This window comes from Notothenia rossii (assembly GCF_949606895.1).
Source record: "Notothenia rossii genome assembly, chromosome: 1".
Taxonomy (NCBI): domain Eukaryota; kingdom Metazoa; phylum Chordata; class Actinopteri; order Perciformes; family Nototheniidae; genus Notothenia; species Notothenia rossii.
The window spans coordinates 94,287,633-94,314,274 of NC_136912.1; the positions used below are offsets into that span (position 1 = coordinate 94,287,633).

A 26,642-nucleotide genomic window follows, 5' to 3' on the forward strand; every position below is an offset into this window, starting at 1 on the left:
GCGTTAGAGCTAGCTGTTCAAAACCCAGCTTTGCAGCATTCATTACTTTGGTATAACTCATAACTGATTCTCAATGTTATTTCCACAGATCATGTTGAGGCTGGCGGAAAGGTGGATGTCACGTGTTATTTGGACACAGCCCAGATCTTCCGACGTAAGCGTGACGTACGCGGTGCTTGCTTTCGAGACCGACAATTTTTTGGTGCTTGAAACGAACTGGATTCCGGAGCTTAGAGGCGGCTCCGCTGCGGTGTGAACAGGAAAAAAACGGTGCTTTTCAGGCTCTAGCTCCGATCCGGCCCTGGAACTGCGTTGGTGTGAAAGGGGCAACAGAGAATCAGCACTTTTGAAAAAGGGCTGAAACAGAGTGGGATTATGGGTAATGCTGCAATGATCTGTTTGGTGTTTCAGCCAATCAGAGACAGGCTCTGGATATATCTGAGACCTGTGATATATTGATGAGAAGCAGTCAGTGTAGGGACCTTTAAAGTCTGAAAGGTTATGCATCAGTTCTGTAGAGCAGTGAATCTCAAATGGGGGTGCGTGGTCCTCTAGTGGTACCTTTGGGGTACTGCGGGGGGTAAATGAGGTTTAGTGATGCAAACTACTAAAAGTGTACCTTACCAAAATGATGCAGCTCTATTCATGTCCTGAGGTTATTGCACAGTTTATTACAGAAAGTGTTTTATTGATTGATCACACACAGATGACACATCACTATATTGTAATTATTCATATAGGTTTTTATTTTGATATCAAAAAGGTGTGGGGTACTTGGCAGGGACAGTATTTAAAATGGAGAGGTGTGGCTGAAGAAGATCAGGTTTTATGATCAATTACACCAATTAAATATGTCTAATACATTATGACACATATTTCAGACGGACCTTGAACATTCATTTATTGTCATTGGTATAAAAGGCGAATCCCTTTCCTGTTGAACAAGTTGTAATAACACACTTGATAGATAAGGTTATTTATGTCACACAAATCACTGTTGTTGTAAACACACAGAGAACAAAATATATTATATACAGTATAAGAAAGAGCCAATGACATCACCCAAGGATATAAAATAGTGTTTCAAAGACAATGGTTTATGATTTCACTCTGAAGTGTATATAAAAGTTAGTGTGGAAAACAAATGGGTTTTATTACATTGAGTGTTAGGTATTCCCAAAAGGCTGCTGAGAACATTATTAAACCACATTCCCTGCTGCTGTGTTCAGCTCATTGACAATAACCCACTTAGAGACCCTCTTCTGAGCTGATTCCAGTGTGAAACTAGCAGGTCTTTGCTCGTATCAAAAAGAAGGAAAATACCAACTTTCCCACGCTGAAGGAGATTAAAGTGATATAGGGGAAATCAAATGATACCGTGAAGTCAGTCGAGCTGGAGGAATGTTAGCATGAGATACCCTGGGGCTATTTTAGCATACGCAGAATAAAAAAGGACACTACTTGTGATCACAAAAAACAAACGTAATAATGAGTGTTAAAGACATTAGTATGCGTGAATACATTGTGCATACAGGAATATGATTTGTTGTAAAGAAAATAATTATAAAAACCGCTTCGATCAATTCACAACTTTAACTTTGGCATCAATGCTGTAGAGTTCAGACTGCTTTCTTTCAATGAGATGAAACGCGGATGATTAACGGCACATTAATGACGCACAACATTTGATCAAAGAGACTGAGATTGCTCCCAAATAACTCGTATCAAGCAAATACCTCCAGATTGGGAGCGAGTTAAAGATGTGCTGCTTTGTTTATTTTAAAACAGATGTGTGTAGAGACATGTGGAAGCCTTATGTTAGAAAACGTTCTGAAAAAACGCCTCATTTCAGCCGATTTTTGTTCAAAAACCAGAAAAAGATAACTGTAATTATAGTAAATATCAGGGATATCTGGATAAACTGTTCCCTGTTGCTACCCTTAGTTATGTTTTTATTAGATCTTTTCCTAAAGAGAGTTTCAGAACACAACGTTTAGCAATAACTGGAAGTAAAAAGTGATTTGGATTTCATTTTTCGTCCCCCTGATAATCGGGGTTTCTAAGGTTGCTCCTGATTTCAGACGGAGATGCTTCGGAGATGTTTAAAAGGTGAAGTGGAAAAGATGATAATTAGTGTGTGTGGACATAAAGAGCCTCGTCCTGTTGTCCAACGACTGAAAGCAAATACCTTAAAGATGTGGTGCCTTGTTTATTTTAAAACAGATGTGTGTAGAGACATGTGTTAGCCTTATGTTAGAAAAGGTCCTGAAAAAAAACGGCTCATTTCAGCCGATTTTGTTCAAAAACCAGAGCAAGATAACTGTAATTATAGTAAATATTAGGAATATCTGGATAAACTGTTCCCCGTTGCTACCCTTAGTTAGGTTTTTATACAGAAACCTTTTGAAAATAATGAACATTTTACTAAAAAAAAAATTCAAAAGTGATTTGGATTTCATTTTTGCGTGCCCTGATAATCTGGGTTTCTTGGGTTGCTGCTCATTTCAGACGGAGATGTTTCGGAGATGTTTAAAAGGTGAAGTAGAAAAGATGATAATTAGTGTGTGTGGACATAAAGAGCCCCGTCCTGTTGTCCAACGACTGTCCTCTGCAGACACTTGAGTCACGTAGATATTGAACGCAGTGTGTTTGTTACTTTACTGTCGTTGGTGACCGCCCATCGAGTTCTTCACGGCCTCCTCCAGAGACTTCCTGGTCACCAGGAGCCGCACGACGTCCTCGTTCTTCTTCGTTAGTCTTTTGCGCGCCTGGTCGTGGGTCATCATGGTCATATCGTAGCCGTTCACCTGGAAGAGGAGGAGGAAGAGGAGGAAGAGGAGGAAGAGGAGGACTGCGTTTCAGAAAAGACATATTGATAATGATAGAGTGGATCTAGATTGAGTTTCTCTTCACACCTGCATTATTTTGTCTCCCATCCTCAGGTCGGCTGTTTCGGCTGGTCCTCCCGGAGTTATCCTGGTCACATAGATCCCCTGAGGACACAGGAAACACACCTACTGTTACACATCGTCCACTTTAGATCAGACACAGACAGATACAGATATAAAAGCATTACAACTTGAGCATCTTTTCATTTCTCTAATGTACAATGCCTCGTCTTGTTATGCCGCTGCAAAGCAAAAAATGCAGTAAACGTACTTCTTATCGTTTCTTATTACAGAATATAGAAACCAGTACCTCAAAAATATTAAATAACAATCAACAATAATAAATCGCACACAAGATAAACCGTGCTGTAATCCATCTGCTTTATTAAATGTGAAAATTGTACGCAAGGTTTTTGTTGACTTTTTAGGGCTTGTTGTGGAATAAATCCTTTGAGAGGCTAAATGGAACCAAAGACTGAAGTTCCTCGATCTCCTGTTCATGTCCAGCCCTTTATCTGAACCTCGTGATGCACGTTTTGACGCTCAGGCTCTGTAACGAGGTGTGTGTCTGACATCAGGTGAACCACACTCTGTAGAAACCTGCAGTCAGACATGACATCAGTGAGGGGTCCGTCTCCTCCGCAGGCTGCAGGTAATGTGTCCAGGCTTGTCCTTCCTCTGTAACTCAGGAGATAACTGCTGTAGTAACAAACACTTTCCATCTGAGGTTGAATACCTGAGCTCAAGATATTCAGATGTGTGTGTCGTGATGAATAGAGCAATGTTGTTGTAGCATGCATTGCATACAGCATGGAATACCTAACGACACACACTGTTAGAGCCTTTCTGCTTTCATCATTGTGGTTTGAATGTGTGGCTTCATAACATAAGGATTTAGAGTAAACTCTTATTTGTTTTTGTGAGTCACACCACGGGTTAAAAGATGTTATCTTAAGTCCCACTTGTTGTCAGGTGTGCGCTGTCGGGTATGACGTGCATGTCTTTATGCCTCTCTAAGGCAGGACGATGGTTCACAGCTGAGGGTGTGATTAGACGGGAAGCGGTAGAGTCTTTTGACCGAGTTCTTTTTGTTCCATTTTGATACGGAGAACTTTTAGTTACTTGGAAGCGAGGAAGTTTGTCTTCTTGTTTGTATGCCGATTTGAAATGATGCAATTATCAAATCGCAAAGCCTGCGATTTTTTTAATGTTTTAAAATTCAAAAAACACACCAATCAGAAGTGCTGTGCTCCACATGCACCAGCCATTGTTAACCAATCAGAAGTGTCCCATGATAGAAGGTGATAGACAGATTGATCCAATCACCTGCCATGTATCTTTGAAAGTGCCTGCCCTTTCCAAATGGCTCCCAATGGAGCTCTCCTAGATGGTTTGGTGAACCATCTGAGTCAGGTTAGTAATGCTCCATCACATGTTTCTATCACAGGGTGAATCTTAAACTGAAGCTTGACTTTAAAGCAACCCAACGGAAGTTTCATGTAAGTTTAGTTCTTTCACTCGTAGCTCGGGCTGCGGGGGTGCTAGAGACGGGAGCACGTTGATACGACCTTCCTAGCCGGAGATATGGCCACATTTTACAATAAACTTCCGTTGGGTCGCTTAAAAACAAATATCGCAAATCGAATCGCAATATCGGTCAGAAAAATCGTAATTAGATTATTTCCCCAAATGGTGCAGCCCTAAAAGTGGATGTTAAATGTAGAAACGGAGTAAAACGCCACGACACACACACTCTTACTTTGTCAGCCTTGTCGTCAGAGAAGGGGTTCTGCCCGGGGTCCTGGTCGATCCCTCCTCCGATGCTGAAGCCCAGGATCAGATTATCTCCCTGCCGCAGCTTCTTGATCTCAATCCGTTGCTGTTCCACAGGAAACAAATCATCGTTATGGCTTTACCCGTTACATTTATAAACCCTGACACACTAAATACTTTTAGTAGTTTATAAATACTCCCCAAAACTGAAATAAAAAGCACAAAAAATACACAATATTTTCAAGGAAATGTTTCTTATTTTGTGATGGTCACTAATCATAACTGCTACATTACATTGTGTTCATCTATCTATGTGTTCATTTAACACATGCACACTAGGGAGGGACATCAGAAAATGTTGTGTCATGATTTCCCTGTCCGAAGTATTCTCCTGCTAAATATTTAAATATACTGCATTATAAAGTGTTTTTAGAAAGAAAACATTGTGTTAGTTAGAATATGTTCATTCTTACATTTTCTACGTCTCTACCATGATAGTCAGACAGCTTTTTAAAGCAACTCATGTGGAGCTATTCACGATATCACCAACAATGGAAACTCAGCTCAATGGATGGACTTATTGTGAGTGTTTTTATAGGAATCGGCAATGAATTAAAGACCTTAAAAAAGGCAAAAGAAGCGGATCAAAGCCCAGCCCTGTTACCCTCCACTGAGGCTCTGATTTACCCTCTGCAGACACATTTCAACACTTGACAACTGTCTGGTTTCACAGGCTGTTTCCCACCGACTGAAGTCCTCAGAGACACAGTCAGACTTTATTAGCCCTCGGCGAGCAGCTGCAGCTCTCAGAGCAGAGGAGGGATGAGTGTGACTCCTCACAACACTCCTGCACACAAAGGCAGCCTGTGTGTGTGTGTGTGTGTGTGTGTGTGTGTGTGTGTGTGTGTGTGTGTGTGTGTGTGTGTGTGTGTGTGTGTGTGTGTGTGTGTGTGTGTGTGTGTGTGTGTGCTGATGAATAAGCAGACGTTCACTGAGTGCTGTCGCTGATCCAATGAAGTCTGGATAGTTGTTAACACAGAGTCATCAGTCAGCACACTTACAGTATGTCACCCAGTTAAAAGCGGTTTAAAAGCCTGACTGGCAAACGTTCCATCACTTGAAACTATAATCATTACGCTTTACTATGTGTGGACTGAGAGGGAATTTAATGTCATCCTAGTAGTAATCATAGGGAACCTTTATATTAGACTTATTACATTGATATATCAGTGTTTGAATACACATTACATCACATGTTACTTGTTAGACGCTTTTATCCAAAGCAACTCACATACTCAATACTGTGGGCAATCCCCACAGGAGCAATTTGGGGTGAAGTGTCTCAGGGACACAACGACATGCTGACTGCAGTGGGGTTTGAACCTGTGACCCCCTGATACGAACACAAACGCACTAAATCACTGCGCCACATGCCACACGTCAGGAAATGAGAAACAAGACACTCTACTATAAAAATATTTGGCATCTTTGTATTTTTTAGAAGCTCTTCAGGTTTATGCTTTAACTGTGAAGTGTGCCATTAAGTACACATCGTGGTCCCAGCTGTCGGCGATCCTGAGCATAATAAATACGCTGACACAGCCTAGCTCTTGAATGTCATATTTGGCATCTGTTACCTGAACAATACAGCATTAGGCTTTAATAAACATCTCTTATTTGACAAAACAATTTTACAAAATGTAAGATTTCTGCTGCAACAATGTTTTTATCCAAGGAAATGACTTTATATTATCAAGTAAGACACTCAATGATTTACAAACACCATGTCTTTACTGATGGTGGATACCAAATACATTTAGGACACACAATACAGTTAACCTCCTACCTACACCCTTCTTTACCTGAACCCCACCCCTCACGTGACCCTGCAACACAGTCACCTAGCACCTCTGTGGCTTTTTCATAATCAGCTGTGAAAATTCCTGCAACATTTGAAGGCACCACCCTGTATGCTTTATATTTTGCATTAAAGCACACTAGGTGACGCCCAGAGAAAAGAGCAGAGGAGGTCGAGGAAAGTCTGATCATTTGATGAATTACATTGAATATTGTGTTCGAACATTAATACTCTATAAGCCTCTCTTTAAGTTAAACTTTCAGATCACAACACGTAAGAAAAATTAGAGCTGACATTAACAATGTAAAAAAATACCGTAAAGCGTAGAATATTGCCTTAAAAAGTAAGCAAATTGACAGATGAACTCAATGCCATTTACCGTAGAGTTAAACATATTTCCTTAAAATGTAAGAACGTAGATAGTATAAACTCATGTGTATTTAGCGTTAAAGTCAGAATAATTCCATAAAAATAAATAAAATGACAGAATAAAGCTAAAAAAGATTTACCGTAAAGCTCAGAATACAAGTGCACTCGAACTCTAGGGGCGGTTTGTTTGCCCACCGGCTAGCTTTGTTTTGTAGCACCTCTGCTAAACAAACAAATACAAGTTAATAAAGCTAGTTAACATTAGTGAGCTCATTATGACTAGTCAACTACATTGAATTCAGAGTTTTGTACTGACACGATTTCACATTGTGGACAAGAAGCAGAACAAAAGAGAGCCGTTGAATGAACACTTTACGGTACTCCCAAACTTACCACAACTGCCACCAACGGCTGTCCCGGGATGAAATTCGACATTGCGCTACTACTATATTTAAAGTTATAAACAAATAAACAAACTAAAAAGCAACCACCAGCTGTTATTTTTGGGTAAAAAGCTCTTGATAGTGGGACAACTTGGTAGATTTACTCCATAAATCCCAGGCTGGAAAAACCAACTGCTCTGCTTCCAGGGGTGACGTCACCTGGCCCCCCAGCCTATCAAGTTAGCGCGTTTTGTAGCACGAGGTAGCTGGTGAGGGCGGTGTTTAACAGTTGGGTTTGACTCATGCGTTACAAATCAAACTCCCAAAGTGTTGTTGGCCCCCCTTGTGTTCCGAGACAAGTATGGGTGTGTCCCTTATAAGGACCTGGAAAACAGTGACCTCATGGTGATCTGAACAGGGTGGCTTCACCTTTAACTCACCTGTAAAATAATGTATTCCTTGTCATAGTATCACAACTTAAAAAGGGAATTAACCGTTTGATAGAAGGACAATAGCTCATATAAGAGATTTCAACGGTCTTTTATTTTGAAACTTTATATCAGAATGTCCCGATGGAATGTCCTAATATTCTGATGTACATAGAGGGACTGTAGCTCATATATGAGACTTTAAAGGTCTTTTATTTTGAAACTGTTCACTCATAGAGGGACGATAGCTCATATATGAGGTTTCAACAGTCTTGTATTTTGAAACTCTACATCAGAATTACCTGATATTCTCCGAGTGAATATTTGGGGAGGCCTGCCATCAGCCTGAAGTGTTATAATTACTCTTTGATTATGGACAGTTCTTTATTCGTTCTTATCTAAAAATAGAGGGACGATAGCTCATACAGTATATGACATTTAAAATATATTTTATTTTGAAACTTTACATCAGAATGTCCTAATATTCTGATGTACATAGAGGGACGATGGCTCATATATGAGACTTTACAGGTATTTTATTTTTGAAACTGTTCACTCATAGAGGGACGATAGCTCATATATGAGGTTTCAAGTCTTCTATTTTGAAACTGTTCATCAGAATGGCCTGATATTCTCCGAGTGAGTATTTGGGGTGGCCTGCTATCACCCTGAAGTGTCTCCCTAGCTAAGAATAAGTGTAGATAACCCAATTTGGGTTCTGTGAGACTGAAGGGGATGTTGCATTGTTTTTTTTATTTTATATTGAGCCTCCTTTGCAGCAAGCTCTGCGGCTGCATCAGCCCTTTTTGCAGTTAGGACCGAGGTTTCAGAATGGTGACAAGCGCTTGAATGAGAGGCAGTACCATACTTGCCAACCTTTAGACCTCAGAAATCGGGAGCATTTCAAAATGCGAAATCGCCGGAGCTGTTAGATTAACATTAACATGCTTATTGTAGTTGTAAGTGCACTGCCTTGCGGCCTGTAGCACCTTCTTTGATGGAGCATATGTGTGGGCTGGACCTGTATTTTACAGGAAAGGAGTGAGCAGAGAGTAGAGTAGTTGTCGATTCTTGTTCCGTTTTCTGTGAATATCTGCCTCACCCTCTCAGACTTTGAGTTGCGCACGCTACTAAAGAGACGTGTTACCATGGAAACCAAACAATGGTGTAGCTGTATTAAAGTCCGAGTGGAAACAGTCGTGTGTAAATCTGATTTTGTCAGAAATCGGGAGAAATGCGGGAGAAATATGACCCCGGGAGGAAACCGGGAGAAGGCAATGAAATCGGGAGTCTCCCGCGAAAATCGGGAGGGTTGACACGTATGGGCAGTACGCGTAGTCATGGGCTGATAGCTGGCGAAGACAGTGCCTTTCACACTCCGCATCAAAATCAATATGGCTTCTTTAAATCTGTTATCTTCTGCTGATGCTCACCTGAATGCTTTTTACACATAACCCTTTTGTCAATAAAAACAAGTCTTGAATGTGGAAAGTGTTAAAATGTACACTGAAAATCAACCACGGACACAAAATGGCTTAAAAGTGTTTTTAATATCTCTCCATGATTCTTGAGGCAATACTACAAAGACATTCAAATGATAAAGACGGCAAACGTTCACACTTTCCTTGAAACGATACAAAACGGATAGCGACATCCTTCAGAAATAAAATAAGCTTATATATGTGATGCTCTCGATACATGAAAATCAAACTAAAAACGCCACGATAATAAAACGGTTTTCTCTCAACTTTTAAGCCAAAGAGTTGTGCAACTGTCGCTTCCCTGTCCTACATCTCTGTGAAACCATATCATTACAATAACAATCCAACATAAAAACACAAGTCATTACCCCTCACTGTGTGACACACTACAAGACGCAGGCACAAGGAAGAAGTTCAGGACTACATGATCGTTACAGTAGATATTCAGTCGGGCTAAAGCTCCTCTCTCCTCTGGAAGAAAAAAGATTAATAGGCATATTATTCAAATGATAAACCCCAGGCTGCATTGTCATTTCTTTAAGTGCTCCATTCCCCCAGCATGCTACAGACTGTGCAACATCCTCTCCTCCAGTGTGACTGCCTGTCTTCCGCGCAACAAAAAAAAACCTCAATGACGTGGGGAAGTTAAATTAGTGTTAGCTTTGTTTTTGTGATGCAGGAGCTCCGGTAGTGAATGAGTCAAAGCTTCTAAATCTTATTTGCTGTCTTGATTAACAGTGGACAAAATGTCATGCACCAGATATCAGGTTTCTGAAGGTGCTGATGGTTTAACGTCACATATATCAATATAACATTTGCTTAAAGTTTTGTAAATGAACAGTAATTAGTGTGTGCAGTTATACTGAAATGGAATGATGCAATAATCAGTTCGTGATTTATCTCTGCACACCATAACACAGAAGGATTTCTCTACAGATTTCTCAGTCACTTACGTCACTGTCAGTTATATTCATATATGTATAGCTGCGTGTTAACAAGTCGTGATATTCTACAAGTCTCTAAACTAGGACTCGAGGTCAAGCGCTCTCAGAGTCTTCCTTCTTGTCCTTCTTCCCCTCGCCCTCTCCCTCCGTCGCCTCGCTGCCGTCACGTCGACGTTTGCGGTTTCGAGCGCTGGCCTTCGACGCCGGCAGAGACTCCATGCCCAGAACTTTGTGGATCTGACGGAAAGCGAGCAGCCGCAGAGCATGCTGCAAAAAGAGAGGGAACAGGAAAGAGAAATATAGTCAGTGGGTTCATCGGTTTACTCGTTATTACACAGCTGGTCCATTTCTACATCCTGCATTCTTATTCCTGCATACAGTGGTGCAGGGATGTTGTATTTTTGCAGTCGTGTAAAGTTACAAAGTACATTCACTCAAGTACTGTAATATCTTTATTAAAAGTTAATGTTGGGCTATAAAGGAACTACAGCACGGTCACATGACTTCACGTCCCCACCGCTAAGCTAAAGGTGGCTAATGTTGGGCTATAAAGGAACTACAGCACGATCACATGACTTCACGTCACCACCGCTAAGCTAAAGGGGGCTCATGTTGGGCTATAAAGGAACTACAGCACGGTCACATGACTTCACCTCACCACCGCTAAGCTAAAGGGGGCTAATGTTGGGCTATAAGGGAACTACAGCACGGTCACATGACTTCACGTCACCACCGCTAAGCTAAAGGAGGCTAATGTTGGGCAATAAAGGAACTACAGCACGGTCACATGACTTCACGTCACCACCGCTAAGCTAAAGGTGGCTAATGTTGGGCTATAAAGGAACTACAGCACGATCACATGACTTCACCTCACCACCGCTAAGCTAAAGGGGGCTAATGTTGGGCTATAAGGGAACTACAGCACGGTCACATGACTTCACGTCACCACCGCTAAGCTAAAGGAGGCTAATGTTGGGCAATAAAGGAACTACAGCACGGTCACATGACTTCACGTCACCACCGCTAAGCTAAAGGTGGCTAATGTTGGGCTATAAAGGAACTACAGCACGATCACATGACTTCACGTCACCACCGCTAAGCTAAAGGGGGCTAATGTTGGGCTATAAAGGAACTACAGCACGGTCACATGACTTCACCTCACCACCGCTAAGCTAAAGGGGGCTAATGTTGGGCTATAAGGGAACTACAGCACGGTCACATGACTTCACGTCACCACCGCTAAGCTAAAGGAGGCTAATGTTGGGCTATAAAGGAACTACAGCACGGTCACATGACTTCACGTCACCACCGCTAAGCTAAAGGCGGCTAACGTTGGGCAATAAAGGAACTACAGCACGGTCACATGACTTCACGTCACCACCGCTGAGCTAAAGGAGGCTAATGTTGGGCTATAAAGGAACTACAGCACGGTCACATGACTTCACGTCACCACCGCTAAGCTAAAGGAGGCTAATGTTGGGCTATAAAGGAACTACAGCACGGTCACATGACTTCACGTCACCACCGCTAAGCTAAAGGTGGCTAATGTTGGGCTATAAAGGAACTACAGCACGGTCACATGACTTCACGTCACCATCGCTAAGCTAAAGGCAGCTAACGTTGGGCGTGATGACGTTTAGTCGTCACATTTTAACACTCGTTAGCAACTTCTGTTTTTAAATTCACCAGTGGGGTATTTTTATTTTATATAGAGGAACAAAACATTAAAATCTCAAATCCGAATTAGGTTTTTCAGCCTAATTTATACTCCGTGTGTACCTGTGCACTAGCTGTGATGTCCTCTCTGGCCTGGAGCATCATGGTGTCCAAAGTGTCCGTGGTGTCTTTCTCACACGGGTCCATCAGCCCCGGGCCGTCTGAGGGAGAAAAGCACGTTAAATAAGTTAAACAATGTAAATTAGATAATGAAAGTCACTAAATCTGAGTGAAAAATTCAAATGTAGAAGTTGATTTCATAGCAGCAGAGGGAGGAATGGTAGATAAGGAAATATCAGCAGAAATAAAAACGACAAAGAAATGAATCTTTTCTTTCTAGAGGTCAGAGCTTTCGTGAGTCCATTCGTCATTGAATTGTTTTTCCTGCTGAATTACTTATTTATTTCCAGCACATAAATGGTAAACAAAATATCTTAGAGATGTGCTTCTTTCTCCTTTTTTGTTAAGAGTTAGTTTTGTCAGAGAGAAACCCTAGAAGTGATAAAGTAGTGTGACCTGGCAGAAGGATGCCGGTGGAGATGCTCTCTAAGACTCGACGCATCGCCTCCCCGGGGCTCAGAGGACCTGAAGCACTGCTGATCACCTTCTCCACCAGCAGCTCAATCGCCTGCACACACACACACACACACACACACACACACACACACACACACACACACACACACACACACACACACACACACACACACACACACACACACACACACACACACACACACACACACACACACACACACACACACACACACACACACACACACACACACACACACACACACACACACACACACACACACACACACACACACACACACACACACACACACACACACACACACACACACACACACACACACACACACACACACACACACACACACACACACACACACACACACACACACACACACACACAGCTATGAATAAGGGTTGAACAGATACAAAAAACTGCTTGTTATTGCAGTAGCCCGATGATTTATGACGATGTTGGAGAGATTGATTATCAATATTCTCATTTTTGTAAGACTTTGTGCATGAAGAATTACAACTATTATCCAAATAATGCGATTTTCTCTAGGTTTACTTTAAATACCTTTACATTAGCTTTGAATGTTTAAAAATGTACGTTTCATGTTACTGTTCTCTCTCAGACAGCCATTAGAGACCGATATACAAAAAAAGGGCAGAAGACTAACAAATAAATATACAAACAATGCACATGCTTCCAAAGATGAGATAACACCTTACTGAGGAAACACTAAAACTGAATTCATAATAATAATAATGTGAACAGTTGAGGCCTCTCACCCAGCCGGGCATCTTCCCCCAGGTGGGAACCCTCTGACATAAATCCCTCAGCACTCTGATGATGATCACACAGGACTGCAGCCCGTTAGCACGAGCCTGCGGAGAGGAGGGAAGGAAGACGTCAGATAATGAGCATCATTTATAAAGACTGGGCTCCTCACAGTGCCACTATTACATCTCACTGATGACTTTAAATGTAGGTATTAGAAAAACATTTGATTATTTTCTACCATCCTGTTCTGTGAGTGTACAGAATCATTAATAAATAAAGTCGTTTTTCTTCAGTAGACTAACAGAGAGGCCATCTGTAATTGTACACAAAATCTTAGTTTATGTAGTGTCTCTACTTTAAAGAGTCCTCTCCTGCTGATGTTCAGGTGTATATCAGTATGTAGAGTCTCTACTTTAAAGAGTCCTCTCCTGCTGATGTTCAGGTGTATATCAGTATGTAGTGTCTCTACTTTAAAGAGTCCTCTCCTGCTGATGTTCAGGTGTATATCAGTATGTAGTGTCTCTACTTTAAAGAGTCCTCTCCTGCTGATGTTCAGGTGTATATCAGTATGTAGTGTCTCTACTTTAAAGAGTCCTCTCCTGCTGATGTTCAGGTGTATATCAGTATGTAGTGTCTCTACTTTAAAGAGTCCTCTCCTGCTGATGTTCAGGTGTATATCAGTATGTAGTGTCTCTACGTTAAAGAGTCCTCTCCTGCTGATGTTCAGGTGTATATCAGTATGTAGTGTCTCTACTTTAAAGAGTCCTCTCCTGCTGATGTTCAGGTGTATATCAGTGTGTAGTGTCTCTACTTTAAAGAGTCCTCTCCTGCTGATGTTCAGGTGTATATCAGTGTGTAGTGTCTCTACTTTAAAGAGTCCTCTCCTGCTGATGTTCAGGTGTATATCAGTGTGTAGTGTCTCTACTTTAAAGAGTCCTCTCCTGCTGATGTTCAGGTGTATATCAGTATGTAGTGTCTCTACTTTAAAGAGTCCTCTCCTGCTGATGTTCAGGTGTATATCAGTATGTAGTGTCTCTACATGTCTCCATGCTTTAATGTTCAAAAAGCTCTTTATTGCTGCAGCACCTCTTTTCACCCTCTGTCTGAAACCAGAGCCCAGTCTGCTCTGATTGGTTAGCTGGCCGGCTCTGTTGTGATTGGTCAACCACTTAGAGATGTCCCGCCTCTTAGCCTATCACGTACAATGTGTTGGAGCGCTAGCCAATAGGCTAGGTTACTGTTTTGGAACTTAAGGATTTTAGCTTCTGCAGACCATTTACATGCACACCACAGGAAAGGGAAAACCCCCCAAAATAGGGTCTCTTTAGACATTTTGAAATACTTGTGAAGGATTTACCTGAAACCATTTAGCATGGCGGAGAGAAGCGAGGTTTTCCAGACACTTCCTCTTATTCAGCAGATCAGTGGGCTCCTCCTCAGCCACACCTGGGGGAGAAAACGTGCACGAGCTCATCACTTAGTCAAAATAACAAAAGGACTGTGCAGTGCATGGTAAGTGTTGTTACTGTTCATATACAGAGGCTGAGCAGGGGAGAAATGATAAAAACACTCGGGTTTATCTCAGGACATTTCCTCTTTGGTTTTGTGAGAATAATAATGAGGGGAAGATATGAGAGAAAAGAAAGCATTTGATCATCAAACGACGTGTTTTACAGATATCTTCTTTGGCGTGGAAGCTCACAGAAACATGTGTTCAAAAAAGTAATTCAGAGAGACGAGTGGGGACGGAGTTGGATTTAACTTTTAGTTTTTTGAGCTCCCCATCGACATCAGGACAGCAGAAAGCCTACACATCGTTCGTCACTGAAAACCCACCAGCTTTGCTTGTACTCTGGCACTTAAAGAGTTAAGCCCATTTGAAGCTAATGCACCAGCACTTCAAATGCTTTGGCTTATTCGAAGCGACTATATCTGCCTTTTGGATTAAATCTTAATGTAATGAGCTTGAACTCTTTAGGGTTTTTGATTTCTTCTGCACAAAAGAAGCCTGAATTAAAAAAGGGTTTGAGCTTCAAATGAAAAAGAGACTTAATCCTTTGGAAAGATGCTCTCATTCTGAATTACATGTTTTAATTAGCCCCCAATTCTTATAACTCCTCTACAAGACCCCCTCGATTCCACAGGGTCCGTCTGCACCGCGGTTTTGGTCCGGCCTCCTCCGGCGTCATACCCCACCGGGGGCGTTTCAGAAGCGGAGCGTCTTGCCTGCCGGCTCGCAGTTTTGGTTGATTTGGGCATATTTCCTGGACAGGCTACTTTGTACAGACATTAGTTAATAATAATAATAATAATAATAATCCAGTTATAAACGAATGAATCAAAGATGTGTTGCTGTTTTTTAGTGGTAAAAAATGCATTCATCATCATAATTATTCTATATATAATATTTACACAGTGCCTGTAAACCGGAGGAGAACGCTGGGATTTCTCCTCCTACTTGAAAGACTACGGAGGGATAGGGTCTGCATAATGAGTTTATTTTGGGGACTGACTGGATGCTCTGACCTGTCCACTTCCTGCCCGGCGCTATGCAACGCCTCGCGTCGCGTCCAAAATAGACTTGAACCCTATTTTTAGCGGAGCCCAGCGCCGAGACACTTCTGGGACGCTTCTGAGCCGTAACGCGGCGCGTCTGGTGGAGTAGCACCCATTGACTAGAGTGGCCGCGGCGCAGCCGTAACGCGACCCGGTGGAATCGAGGGGTTAAGACACCTTTCATGCGAATAAAGGCACAACACTGAAGATAGTTCTTTCCCTTTATGCCTCTATATTTGAAAGACAGTATAACATATATAAAAAGCCACAAAGGGAGAAAACACAGTTATGTTAGTTTAGAAATAAATATAGTTTTTTGGATTACAGTGTTCATTTGATGGGACAGTTAAATTAAGAGACATATTCATTGTGGTTACTGATGATTAGGTAATGATTCATAAGAATAACGTTGGGGCTTTCCACACTTCTATCTTCTTCAGAACTGAAGCAGAAACACGTTAGCTTACTTACAGGGAAATACATGACAAAAACAAAAGCCACTTTTTCGAAGCCTACACTTCAATACCACTGAGAACCAAAGACCCGTATTTATCTTAACTCTTAGAGAGAGGGATAGAGTGATGCAGGAAGTAGTCTTAAAACACGGGAGTGAGTCAGCATTTTAGCACTTCCTGTTAGCCGGAAATAAAGTCTGTGGTTAACACAAGCTGAAGAGATTTTAACGTTTCATTCTACGACATAAAATATGTCAGTAAATACCCCACTGGTGGATTTAAAAACGCAGATTGCTAACAGGTGTCTAAATGAGACGACTAAACGTAATCAAGCCCAACATTAGCCACCTTTAGCTTAGCGGTGGTGACGTGAAGTCATGTGACCGTCCTGTGGTTCCTTTATAGCCCAACATTAGCCTCCTTTAGCTTAGCGGTGGTGACGTGAAGTCATGTGACCGTGCTGTAGTTCCTTTATAGCCCAACATTAGCCACCTTTAGTTTAGCGGTGGTGACGTGAAGTCATGTGACCGTGCTGTAGTTCCTTTATAGCCCAACATTAGCTGCCTTTAGCTTAGCGGTGGTGACGTGAACTCTTGTGACCGTGCAGTGGGTCCTTTATAGCCTAACGTTATTTTTTTACTTCAAAAATCATTGTGTAAGTATCATAAATGTTTGTTTGTCACAGATTATTTCCTGCAATAATCCAATATGACATGGAGAAATCCCATTGAACCAGGGAGATGCTGCCTTCAGGGTCCAACACAGAAACTGACATCCCTGCACCACTCTACTGATTTAGCAGAAGTTGAAAGAGAGTAGTTCCTCTTCTCAGAAGCTTAATAAACACGGGCAGCCTGGTAACTTTAACACTTTGTTTTCTCAGTGGTATGTGGACGAGCCACTGGTTTGTCTAGGTCTGCTGATTCAGGAGGAGGGGCTCTGATCAACAAACCCAAACAAAAGTTTAAATAATAAATAAAAAAAGACACAGAAAACATTTCTATCATGTTTTCCAGATGGGAAAAAAATACACGTTAAAATACTGACAGTTACTGGAGCAGGTGGAGGAGTGTTTGCAGCACAATGATATCAGCAGTAATCTTTATTCCTAATGAAGGGGTGGGCAATGAATATGATTTACTGATTGAATCCATTACAGCTCAACAGTGAAAGCTCTGGTTCTGGACGTGAGTTTCCCATCAGAAAAGTTAAGAGTTTGAAGCGTGGATCTTAGCCAATCACTTACGAGATGAATCGTGGTTATTAAACATTTGATTCTGAAAAGATTATAAACACTGGAAACCGGTAAAGTTAGAAGACTCTGAATATAATTATTTTGTGGCAGGCTATTTTCTTTGCTCTCATTACATGTCATGTTTCAGATTACATTTAGATGTTTATACTACTTCACTTTGTCTATTTGCATCTGTAGATCTTTAATAAATGAGCATAAGATCACATTCGCTGTCATGTGACTGGTGGTAAATACAGATTCTGAGTTCTTCTGAAGAGTTAAGAGGTTAAGACAACCGTGCAATTTTATAATCTACAAGGAGCCCAATTACGCTGGTGGGTCACGCAAACAATTACATAATGTCATCTTATATCGCTGATCAGCGTCGATTTATGTTTAAATTAAAAGCTATAGGGGATCAGGCCAACACTTAAACTGTGATTCCCTTGGCTTGTCAGTGTTTTATATCCTGATGCAGAGTCTACAGACACTACTTTAACATCTCATGGCGCATTTCCACTGCAGCGCGTAGCACGGTTTAAGCGTGCCGTGCCAAACCCGGCCCGTTTTTTGTTGCGTAGGGGTAGTTCCGGCTAACGGGTACTGTTTCACAGTTTTTCTGGCTCTCCAAAATCGTGGTTCTTTCCGGGCCAACAACCGGGCTGAGTCGGGCTGAGTATGCCCAACTAGAGAGAGAATCGCTGGCAAGGGGCTACAACTACAACAAGATGAACATATTTGACCGTGATTTAATTGTAATACGTTTCTAAATGATGCCGAAGTAACAACATACTGATACCGGTTAGTACAAACCATGAATTAATGCTTTGACAAGTCTGCAGACAGACGGCAGGAGAAACACCTTTAAAATGCGTGTTTTCTGAATGGAGCTTGGCTAAGCTAACGCAGTATATGCTCCGACCGTCCACACTCACAACAACGGCCTACAGACAGAAACAAACCAGCGACTGTATTCTCCATGACACAGACAGTATGTGGTTTGGACTTGTTTAACTTTTGTCTAGTTTCTGAACAGATATGAGGAGCTGTGAGCTCTGAGGGCTAACAGCTAACGGCTGATGTTGGTTTTGTGTTTCGCATTGAAGACGACGTCACGGCTCCCTTCCTACACTTCGTTACTATAGTTACTGCCCCAGTTCCTAAACTGTAATGGAAACGCAGCATAAAGTGAGCCAGGCCTAACAAGGCCTAACTATATCGTACTAAGCCGTGCGAGGCCCTGCAGTGGAAACGCGAAATATTACAACGGTTTACTCTGACGATTGACGTTAGCATCATTAGCATCATTAGCTGTGATGAAGTGTGTCCCACTGATGTATAGTATTGTTTTAAACCTGAAGACACAGATCCCTACTGTTACTGTCCTCTTCTCTAAGTGCAGGTAAAGTCGATTGTAATTCTGGATCCTTTGTTTAACATGCAGTACAGTGAGTGATGTCATCAGAGATGTTGCTCTGACAATGAAGGATTGTGGGTAGTGTAGTACTGCTCCATGACATTGCAAATAAAACATGTATACCAGGATATCTTAAGGACATATATGATCTTTTCCTATCACAATCTCATAGCTTTTCTATTTTGGATGGTAACAAAATGATAGTCAAACACTTCCCTTGATAGTTTGAATGGGATCTTCACTTCCTGGACCTCACTGTTGAGCTTTATTATTTTAACACTGATCATTGTAGCTGCATAAAAAGACACTCCAGCACCTTTTCTCTGATAATGCCACAGAAGGAAGCAGGGATGAGAGATGGGGGGAAGTCGCTGGACCTCTCGTTAGGAATCGTGACCAAAACGCCACAGGAAGTCTAAGATATAGATATTTGTGGAAAAATATTTCCATCATTTGAATTTGTGTTTTTCATCCCTGGGCATTATCTGAACATCATCCTCAGTTACTGGAGTTTCCCCAAAGGTTTCATGTGAGTGTGTGTTCACAGGGTCAACACACACCCTCGTGGCACAGAAAGGTCGGAGAGCCCGGCTTTTGATTCCCATGTTGTCGAAAAAACAAATAAAGAAATTCGGGGGGGATGTTGGAAGCCGCAAAAAATAAATGGGGGTAAAATGAGAAAAAAGTGCGGACAAATGAATGCGAGTTAAATCTTATTTCAGGGGTTAAAGAAAATAAAAGTTGAACGTGGGCTTGGTTAAAAAGTCCCACTTCTCTTTTGGTGTGATTTAAAAGCTTCACAGCCTAAAAACCTAGGCTGGTTATGGGTGGAAGGGTGGAGCGAGGGGTATATATATATAAATAAATATTATATATAAGTGTATTACACACATCGCTTACATCTGGTCGCCTGGTACTGAAAGCTTTGGCTTCTCTAACCTTTCTCAGCCGCTTTTCCTCCTGCCTGCTTGTCCTTCTCAGAAGCAGAGTCCTCCCTCATCAGCGGCGAGGTGAGAGAAATGGTCACCTGCATTTTGGGCTCCTTGCTTGAAAATATCACGATGTTGGCCTCCTCGGGGTGAGCCTGCACCTCATACTGATCTTCAGAAAATGTCTGCCGGTTCAAAGGACACTTGGGATTACTCACTACAGAGGAGGCGGGGCAGAGAAAAGCCTCATTGGGCAATACTGGTATGTTTTTAAGCCCCTAGTTCTTTATTTTCAAGGTATTCAACAAGGGTGTTATCATTGAAACATTTCACATTTAATGATTGTGATTGTGATGGTGGTTTAATCATAATAAAAAAGCCCCATCTCACTCTGTAGGATTCAGGTGTCATAACCAGGCAGTGCATCTAAAGATCAGTCAAAAGCAGCTTCAATCAAACATTACAGCAGGAGGGAGGAAGAGGGAGGAATTACAACACGTCAAACCCTGTTTGGAGACAATCCTCTGTGGTGTGGAGCTCAGATGGAAATGTTTGTTCAGGCTAAAGGCAGTTCAGTCCTTTGTGAACATGAACACGTTTTCTCCCAAAGCCAGAAAGCATTACAGGAAACACACGTAATGGATTTAGACCAGTTAACTTTGAATAAAAGCAGTTCTGAACCATCAAATTATGTGAACTGGTAGCTGATAATGACAACTTTAACCTCTAGTATCATCAAGTCAAAAGAGATATAAGAGAATACAAGAGATAGTTTGGAGTGGGGTTGTTTGAGGTGCTTATCCATGGTCAGTATTTGATCTAAAGTAGATTGAGGTTGGAGAAGCTTTAATTTAGAGAAACAGACAGAAGCACCGTCAGGAAGTGAAGCAATAGGCGCGTTCACACCGCAGTACTTTTCCCACTTTAGTTCCAATATAGTTCCGAAATGTCGCGTTCACGCCAAAAAAATCCGGGACTAAAATGAGTTCATGAGAACCTTTTCAGGGACTTTCATGGGGGAAAAGGGTTCCTATTTTTGATTGGCTGGGCAGATTGAAAACTACGCCCCGTAAAGCTCCCAAAAAGTTTTGTAAAGTCGCCATTTTATTATCCTCGCATTAGCATTATTAGCATTATTAGCCTTAGCCTAGCGCACCAACACAGAGAGACTAACTGATGGCAATTCAAAAGAAAACATGGGAGCGGTGGAGATGAGGAGGTGTCGGCGTTCTGTCGATTTATTCGGAAGGCTTCAGTAGAAGCTGCTGGGAGTCCCAGCAGCTTCTACTGAAGCCAGTCCCCAACTCCGGGGACTTCCGGCCGGGGACTCCGGGTGGCAGTATACGCCGTGAAGTTGTTTGCGGCCTGCCAGTAAACCCAAAGCAGAAGAAGAAGAAGTGACGTCAGCGGCTTCATTTGCCTAATCCACCCACAGGGAGCTTATTCTGGTGTAAACGGAGTTCATGAGAACTAAAGAGTTCTCATGAACCTTAGTGGGAAAAGTACTGCGGTGTTAAAGCGCCTATTGTGCACCATCAGGAAGTGAAGCATGTTCTGAAAACCATTGTAGCAGCAAAACACACATCATAATAATCAATATGAGTAAAAGTGGACTCTATATTTAGAGTATTTTCACCTCTACGTTGCAGTAAAGAGGTGAAAACCATGGATTAGCATCTCATTCGAACCCCCTTCAAAAACAGCCAAACAATCCCTTTTATAGTCATAATTATATAATGTGTGGAGGACAGACTGCTCTGTTGTTTCTGGCTGTGGAGAACAGCTGTTCACGTTCACAAATGATGAATGAGCCGCTCTAGCGTTTGACAGAAACCCATCTCAGGTTTGTGTTTTGTTTGCCGTTACTTCCTCACAACGTTTTGATTGTTTGTCTGTGTAATACATGTTGTGAAAACTTCTCGTTCCCATTCTGTTTGTTACATAACAATACAGAGCTTCAGTCGCTAATGTCCTGCTCTTATGACACAATAGACTTGCATTACATTTAACAAACTTCTGATAAAACTATTTTTTTCCTCGCTGTTTTTGTTCGGATCTACATTTTATAATCCAAGTGTATGTCACGAAATGCTAAAATATGTTAAGATACAAGTGTAAATATAAGAGAGTCAGTGTTGTGAATTCCAGGTTGACCACAGTTCCTCCCTCCATTAGCCTCAACCTATGTCCTAAATCCACCGGCGAGGTTTTCTTACCTGCAGTTCTTTGGGCAGATTCTTGGCGATGTTCTTCAGCAGAGTGATGGTGGGTTTCTTAGCCGTCAGAAGGATCAGTTCCACATTTCTGTCCCCGCGAAGAAGCAGGCCTTTAGCCAGGATGCCTACTCTCATCACTCCTTTCAGGACCCGAGGAGAGCTCTCCGTGCTGCGAGAGAAACAAGTTATTCAGCTGAGGTGGTTCCTTTAACACTGGAACCGCCAACGGGTACATTTTACCCGCAGCTGTTTCTTGATTGTATGTAACTGTTTTTCAATAAAATATTCAAGTCTCCCAGTCCGTGACTTTTCCTGAAAGTCTGTTTTGTCTCTGTTGTTAAAAATTGTCAATATGAAGTCAGATTGAAAAAATGGCCCAAAAACGTTTCATTTATACCCATCAGCGCCAGCGGGTAAAATTAACCTCATAGAAAATGCAGTGTTTACATAAACATGACGTGTTGCTATAGCAACGCCTATTTACTACGGTTCCTTATAGATAGATGGATAGTTATAGAGAGAGAGATAGATAGATAGATAGATGGATAGTTATAGAGAGAGAGAGGTAGATAGTTATAGATAGAGATAGATAGTTATAGATAGATAGATAGAGAGATAGAGAGACACTTAATAACACTTACATAACTCACGGTAGCGATCTTTTTATACTTCTAAAGGTGCTTTAAGACGAAGTATTATGCTGATGTTTTTAATAATAATACATTGGATTTTTGTAGCGCTTTTCCTAGTGCTCAAAGACCCTCGTTACCCCTTCTCGTCTCCTTCCTACATGCATAAAGCAGAGTACCAGAAGCCCCTCGTAACCCCTTCTCGTCTCCTTCCTTCATGCATAAAGCAGAGTACCAGAAGCCTCTCGTTACCCGTTCTCGTCTCCTTCCTTCATGCATAAAGCAGAGTACCAGAAGCCTCTCGTTACCCGTTCTCGTCTCCTTCCTCCATGCATAAAGCAGAGTACCAGAAGCCCCTCGTTACCCGTTCTCGTCTCCTTCCTACATGCATAAAGCAGAGTACCAGAAGCCCCTCGTTACCCCGTCTCGTCTCCTTCCTTCATGCATAAAGCAGAGTACCAGAAGCCCCTCGTTACCCCTTCTCGTCTCCTTCCTTCATGCATAAAGCAGAGTACCAGAAGCCCCTCGTTACCCCTTCTCGTCTCCTTCCTTCATGCATAAAGCAGAGTACCAGAAGCCCCTCGTTACCCCTTCTCGTCTCCTTCCTCAGCAGCTTCAGTCTCCACAGGTGGCTCCTCCTTCTCCAGCAGAGAGTCAGACACCAGCTTCAGCGCCCGCTCGGAGTGAGAGACGATCCTCTGCACTGCCTGCAGCTCCTCCTCCACCGGGTAGATGGTGGAGTGTTTGGCCATGATGTGCCGGTCATCGGGGGAGTCTGGCCGACGCACACAGGTCTGTAAAAAGAGAGGGGGAATTAAGTGATTACAATAATCAGCTTCTTATACAAATTCTCAAGATCCTGATTTTTTCATTTACAAATTCTCACTTTTTTTCAAAAATCGAATTTTTTGATTAAATCCAATTTTTTTTCTCCAGAAATCTCAAAAAAAAATTCAAACTCTTGATTTATATAATTCTAACTTATTTTTCAGAATTGAATGCTCATGTGTTTCAGTGTAGGTGTTGCTGCCTGAATATGCTTGATGAAAGGCAGGTTTTCCTTTCAATCAAATCATTTCTGATCCTAAATATCTTGGTTTCTTATTTCCTAAGGTCACATTGTTCTGCTGTCTTACATAATACACAATATACTCTCTTTAGCTGTTTACTAACATTGTAATTAGTCAGCTGCAAGTATGTTATAGAGTGCCACAGTGACTCGTCCTAAAACCCGGAAGTTAGTCAGCATGTTACCACTTCCTGTTCCCTCGTCTCAGAGCCAATGGGAGTTCTCCATAGGAGTTTGGAAAAAATCTGAAATAAGGTCTGTGGTTGAGACACATTGAAGAGACGGATCACGTTTTGTTCTACGACATTAAATCCATCAGCAGTGACCCCACTGGTGATTTCTGAAGAGTTAACGTGTCTGAAAAACGATGGTTGTTACCAAGTGGCTGAATAGGACTACAGAAGTTGTCGAGCACGTTGTACGTCATTACGCCGAACACGTAAACACTCCTCTAAGTTAGTTTCTGTTCTGCTTGAAAGCAAGTCCCTGCCTCCTGCAGACTGTTCAAACAAACACTTCAACTTGAACCATTTAGAATCTGTATGTTTGAATATGGATCTGAAGTTGGCGTGACGTTGAAGCAGAGACCCTGCTGTAGTTCCTTTATAGCATAACGTTAGCATTTTGCTTCTGGCGACTAGATTTATGATTAGAAAATTATAAAAGTAGGGTAGACATGTGGAGATTATCCGGCTGAACAAAACTTGATCCGTCTCTTAAATGTGTCTCAACCACAGACCTTATTTCCAGCTATTTTCCTAAATCCTATGGAGAAATTGCATTGAGTTTTGTTCGCGTCACTGTGGCTCTCTATTAGGGACACCTAATACTACACAAAACTGTAAAGAAACCTTTTGTTGCAATTTTTTTGGGGGGTAATGTGTTTTTTTCCATATATGCAGCCGCCTAATTCCTGCTAGCAATCCCCAATTATTAGGAATGAAACAGACAGTCTTGCACTAATGTACATTTCCCAAAGATATTGAAGTGACTGTTATTTTGTATATATTGATTGTTGTGCTTTTATTTATGTCTTAATGTGTGCATCTGTATACATGTGTCTTTTGATTGAGTGTGTCTTTTGATTGAGAGTGTGTGTGTGTGTGTGTGTGTGTGTGTGTGTGTGTGTGTGTGTGTGTGTGTGTGTGTATATATATATTTGTATACATATTTTTACATATATTTGTTTTTGTATTCGGGATTGTGGGAAACGGTATTTCGATCTCTCTGTCTGTACACACAAACTGAAAGATTGACAATAAAGTTGACTTTGACTAATGTGATTGTGAGAAACACAGCAGTACTAGCTCTCACCAGCAGGGGGGGTACGGGCATCCCAGGGCGGCTCATCAGTGGGGGGGGCACCATCCTGCGCCTCTGCTCCCCCCAGTACATCTGCTCCTCCTCCATCCTCCTCCAGTACATGTCCTCCTCGTACCGCCTGCAGCAGGGGGATCAATAACACTTATTGAGAGGCAGTCCATGAAAATGCACTATAGTCTAAACAGGGGTCGGCAACCCTGGTTGCACTGCCGCGTGCCACCCGTAACCAGTGGCACACTAGGAATAAGTGTGCAAAATATTTAAATGTTATTCTCGGATCCTGAACGAGACCCCCGCCAGAGCGCGTCTCCCCGTTACCTGCAGAAGGAAGCCATGCACGCAACGCAGCCCCGCTCTCTTTATCTCCAGGTGACTTTCTACCGCTTTCCTCCGTGGTGCAGTACTGATCGTTTCACCACGGAGGAAAGCACTAAGCTAATTGCAGTACCCATAAGGAGCTGTACAAATGCCGCAGTTGTTGCGTGGCTGTGTCTTTAGTTGAAAAGCCCAGATCTGCTCATCTCTCTTCTAAATAAAATGCTACAAAGGGGCGGACTGGCCATCTGTGTGTTCTGGAGAATCACAGAACGGACAGTCGTCCTTATTATTATGCCGTTTAAACCAATTATTTTAATTTGTTTGTTAAATTCGGCATCATGTAAGTTGCGCTGACAGGTCCACACACGGCTTCCCGCAGCGAGGCTCCCCCCCCCGTTGACAGTTCACGATCGCCGGCACGCTGATAAAAAAAATGGTTTTTAATGGCACTTCATATCAAAAAGGTTGCCGACCCCTGGTCTAAAAATAAAGCGACATGAGATAAATAATCATACAGACGAATTTTTGTGTTAAAAACATTGTGTTTCTTGAAGGTCATCAACTGATACACAACTGGCATTTCCTCAAATAAGCACAGGAAGGACAGGTAACATTCATTTGATCATAGTGTTGTAAAAGCATGAGCTTTCACAGGAGACAACATCTCCCACTATTTTATATATCACTAATATTATTATTAATGCCTCTTAAAAAAATGAGATCCAAAATAACAGAATTTATAATATTCTTTATAGCCAAAAGCATTTGAGTTGACCTGTTAGTGGCACTATAGCATGATACATCAAGATAAGATGTTTATAAGATTGTGTTGCCAGCAGCATAAAAGACAAGGCATATTGCACATAAGATGCATTTAAAAGAGTAGAAATAAACAATTCTAAAACGTAAACATATCAAAATAAAACAGCATTAAAAGAAGTAGAAAATATACTTGTTGAAATTTGCAATTTACAGTAAACAAAATATAAAGAAGGATATTATATACATTAAGTGTGTAAGGAACTCAATAACTCCTAAAATAACGTCCTATGATTATATATTGCAATACGGGTTTACCGTTGCACACTACATGTGCATTTTAAAAAAAAAAAACAGTCAAATGAGACCCTAATGGAGAAGTACAGTTAAATGATCAAATCCTCTCAATGCCGTTTCAGAGTCTGTATTTTAATATACATGCAAGAAAGCTGACAATAAATCCATCAGCTTTAAGGATTTACTGATTATTACCTTTGTCATTTCCCAACAGAGAACACATGTATGGTGTAAAGAAGTTGAGGGTTACTAACTTTGGCCACGAGTCTGACCTCATCT

The 26,642-nt window shown here is 41.7% G+C and overlaps 2 protein-coding genes across 2 annotated transcripts in view; both read right to left on the reverse strand.

Annotated features, from left to right (window-relative positions):
* Nucleotides 1-722: 722 nt before the first annotated feature.
* Nucleotides 723-7,513, reverse strand: tax1bp3 (Tax1 (human T-cell leukemia virus type I) binding protein 3). Its single transcript, XM_079669519.1, has 4 exons — nt 7,282-7,513; nt 4,648-4,767; nt 2,916-2,993; nt 723-2,807 (listed from the first exon to the last, which is right to left on the reverse strand). The coding sequence occupies exons 1-4, from the start codon at nt 7,321-7,323 to the stop codon at nt 2,658-2,660; spliced, it is 390 nt and encodes a 129-aa protein (XP_079525645.1). The 5' UTR covers nt 7,324-7,513; the 3' UTR covers nt 723-2,657.
* Nucleotides 7,514-9,230: 1,717 nt separating this feature from the next.
* The window catches only part of zfr2 (zinc finger RNA binding protein 2), a 37,070-nt gene continuing 19,658 nt past the window's right edge, over nt 9,231-26,642 (reverse strand). The window contains exons 10-19 of the mRNA XM_079651028.1: nt 26,618-26,640; nt 24,981-25,107; nt 23,186-23,391; nt 21,969-22,137; nt 19,763-19,937; nt 14,519-14,607; nt 13,170-13,265; nt 12,357-12,468; nt 11,904-12,001; nt 9,231-10,391 (exon numbers count right to left, since the gene is read on the reverse strand). Of these exons, the coding sequence (XP_079507154.1) occupies nt 10,218-10,391; nt 11,904-12,001; nt 12,357-12,468; nt 13,170-13,265; nt 14,519-14,607; nt 19,763-19,937; nt 21,969-22,137; nt 23,186-23,391; nt 24,981-25,107; nt 26,618-26,640 (1,269 nt within the window). The 3' untranslated portion in view covers nt 9,231-10,217. The remainder of the gene's footprint in view (nt 10,392-11,903; nt 12,002-12,356; nt 12,469-13,169; nt 13,266-14,518; nt 14,608-19,762; nt 19,938-21,968; nt 22,138-23,185; nt 23,392-24,980; nt 25,108-26,617; nt 26,641-26,642) is intronic.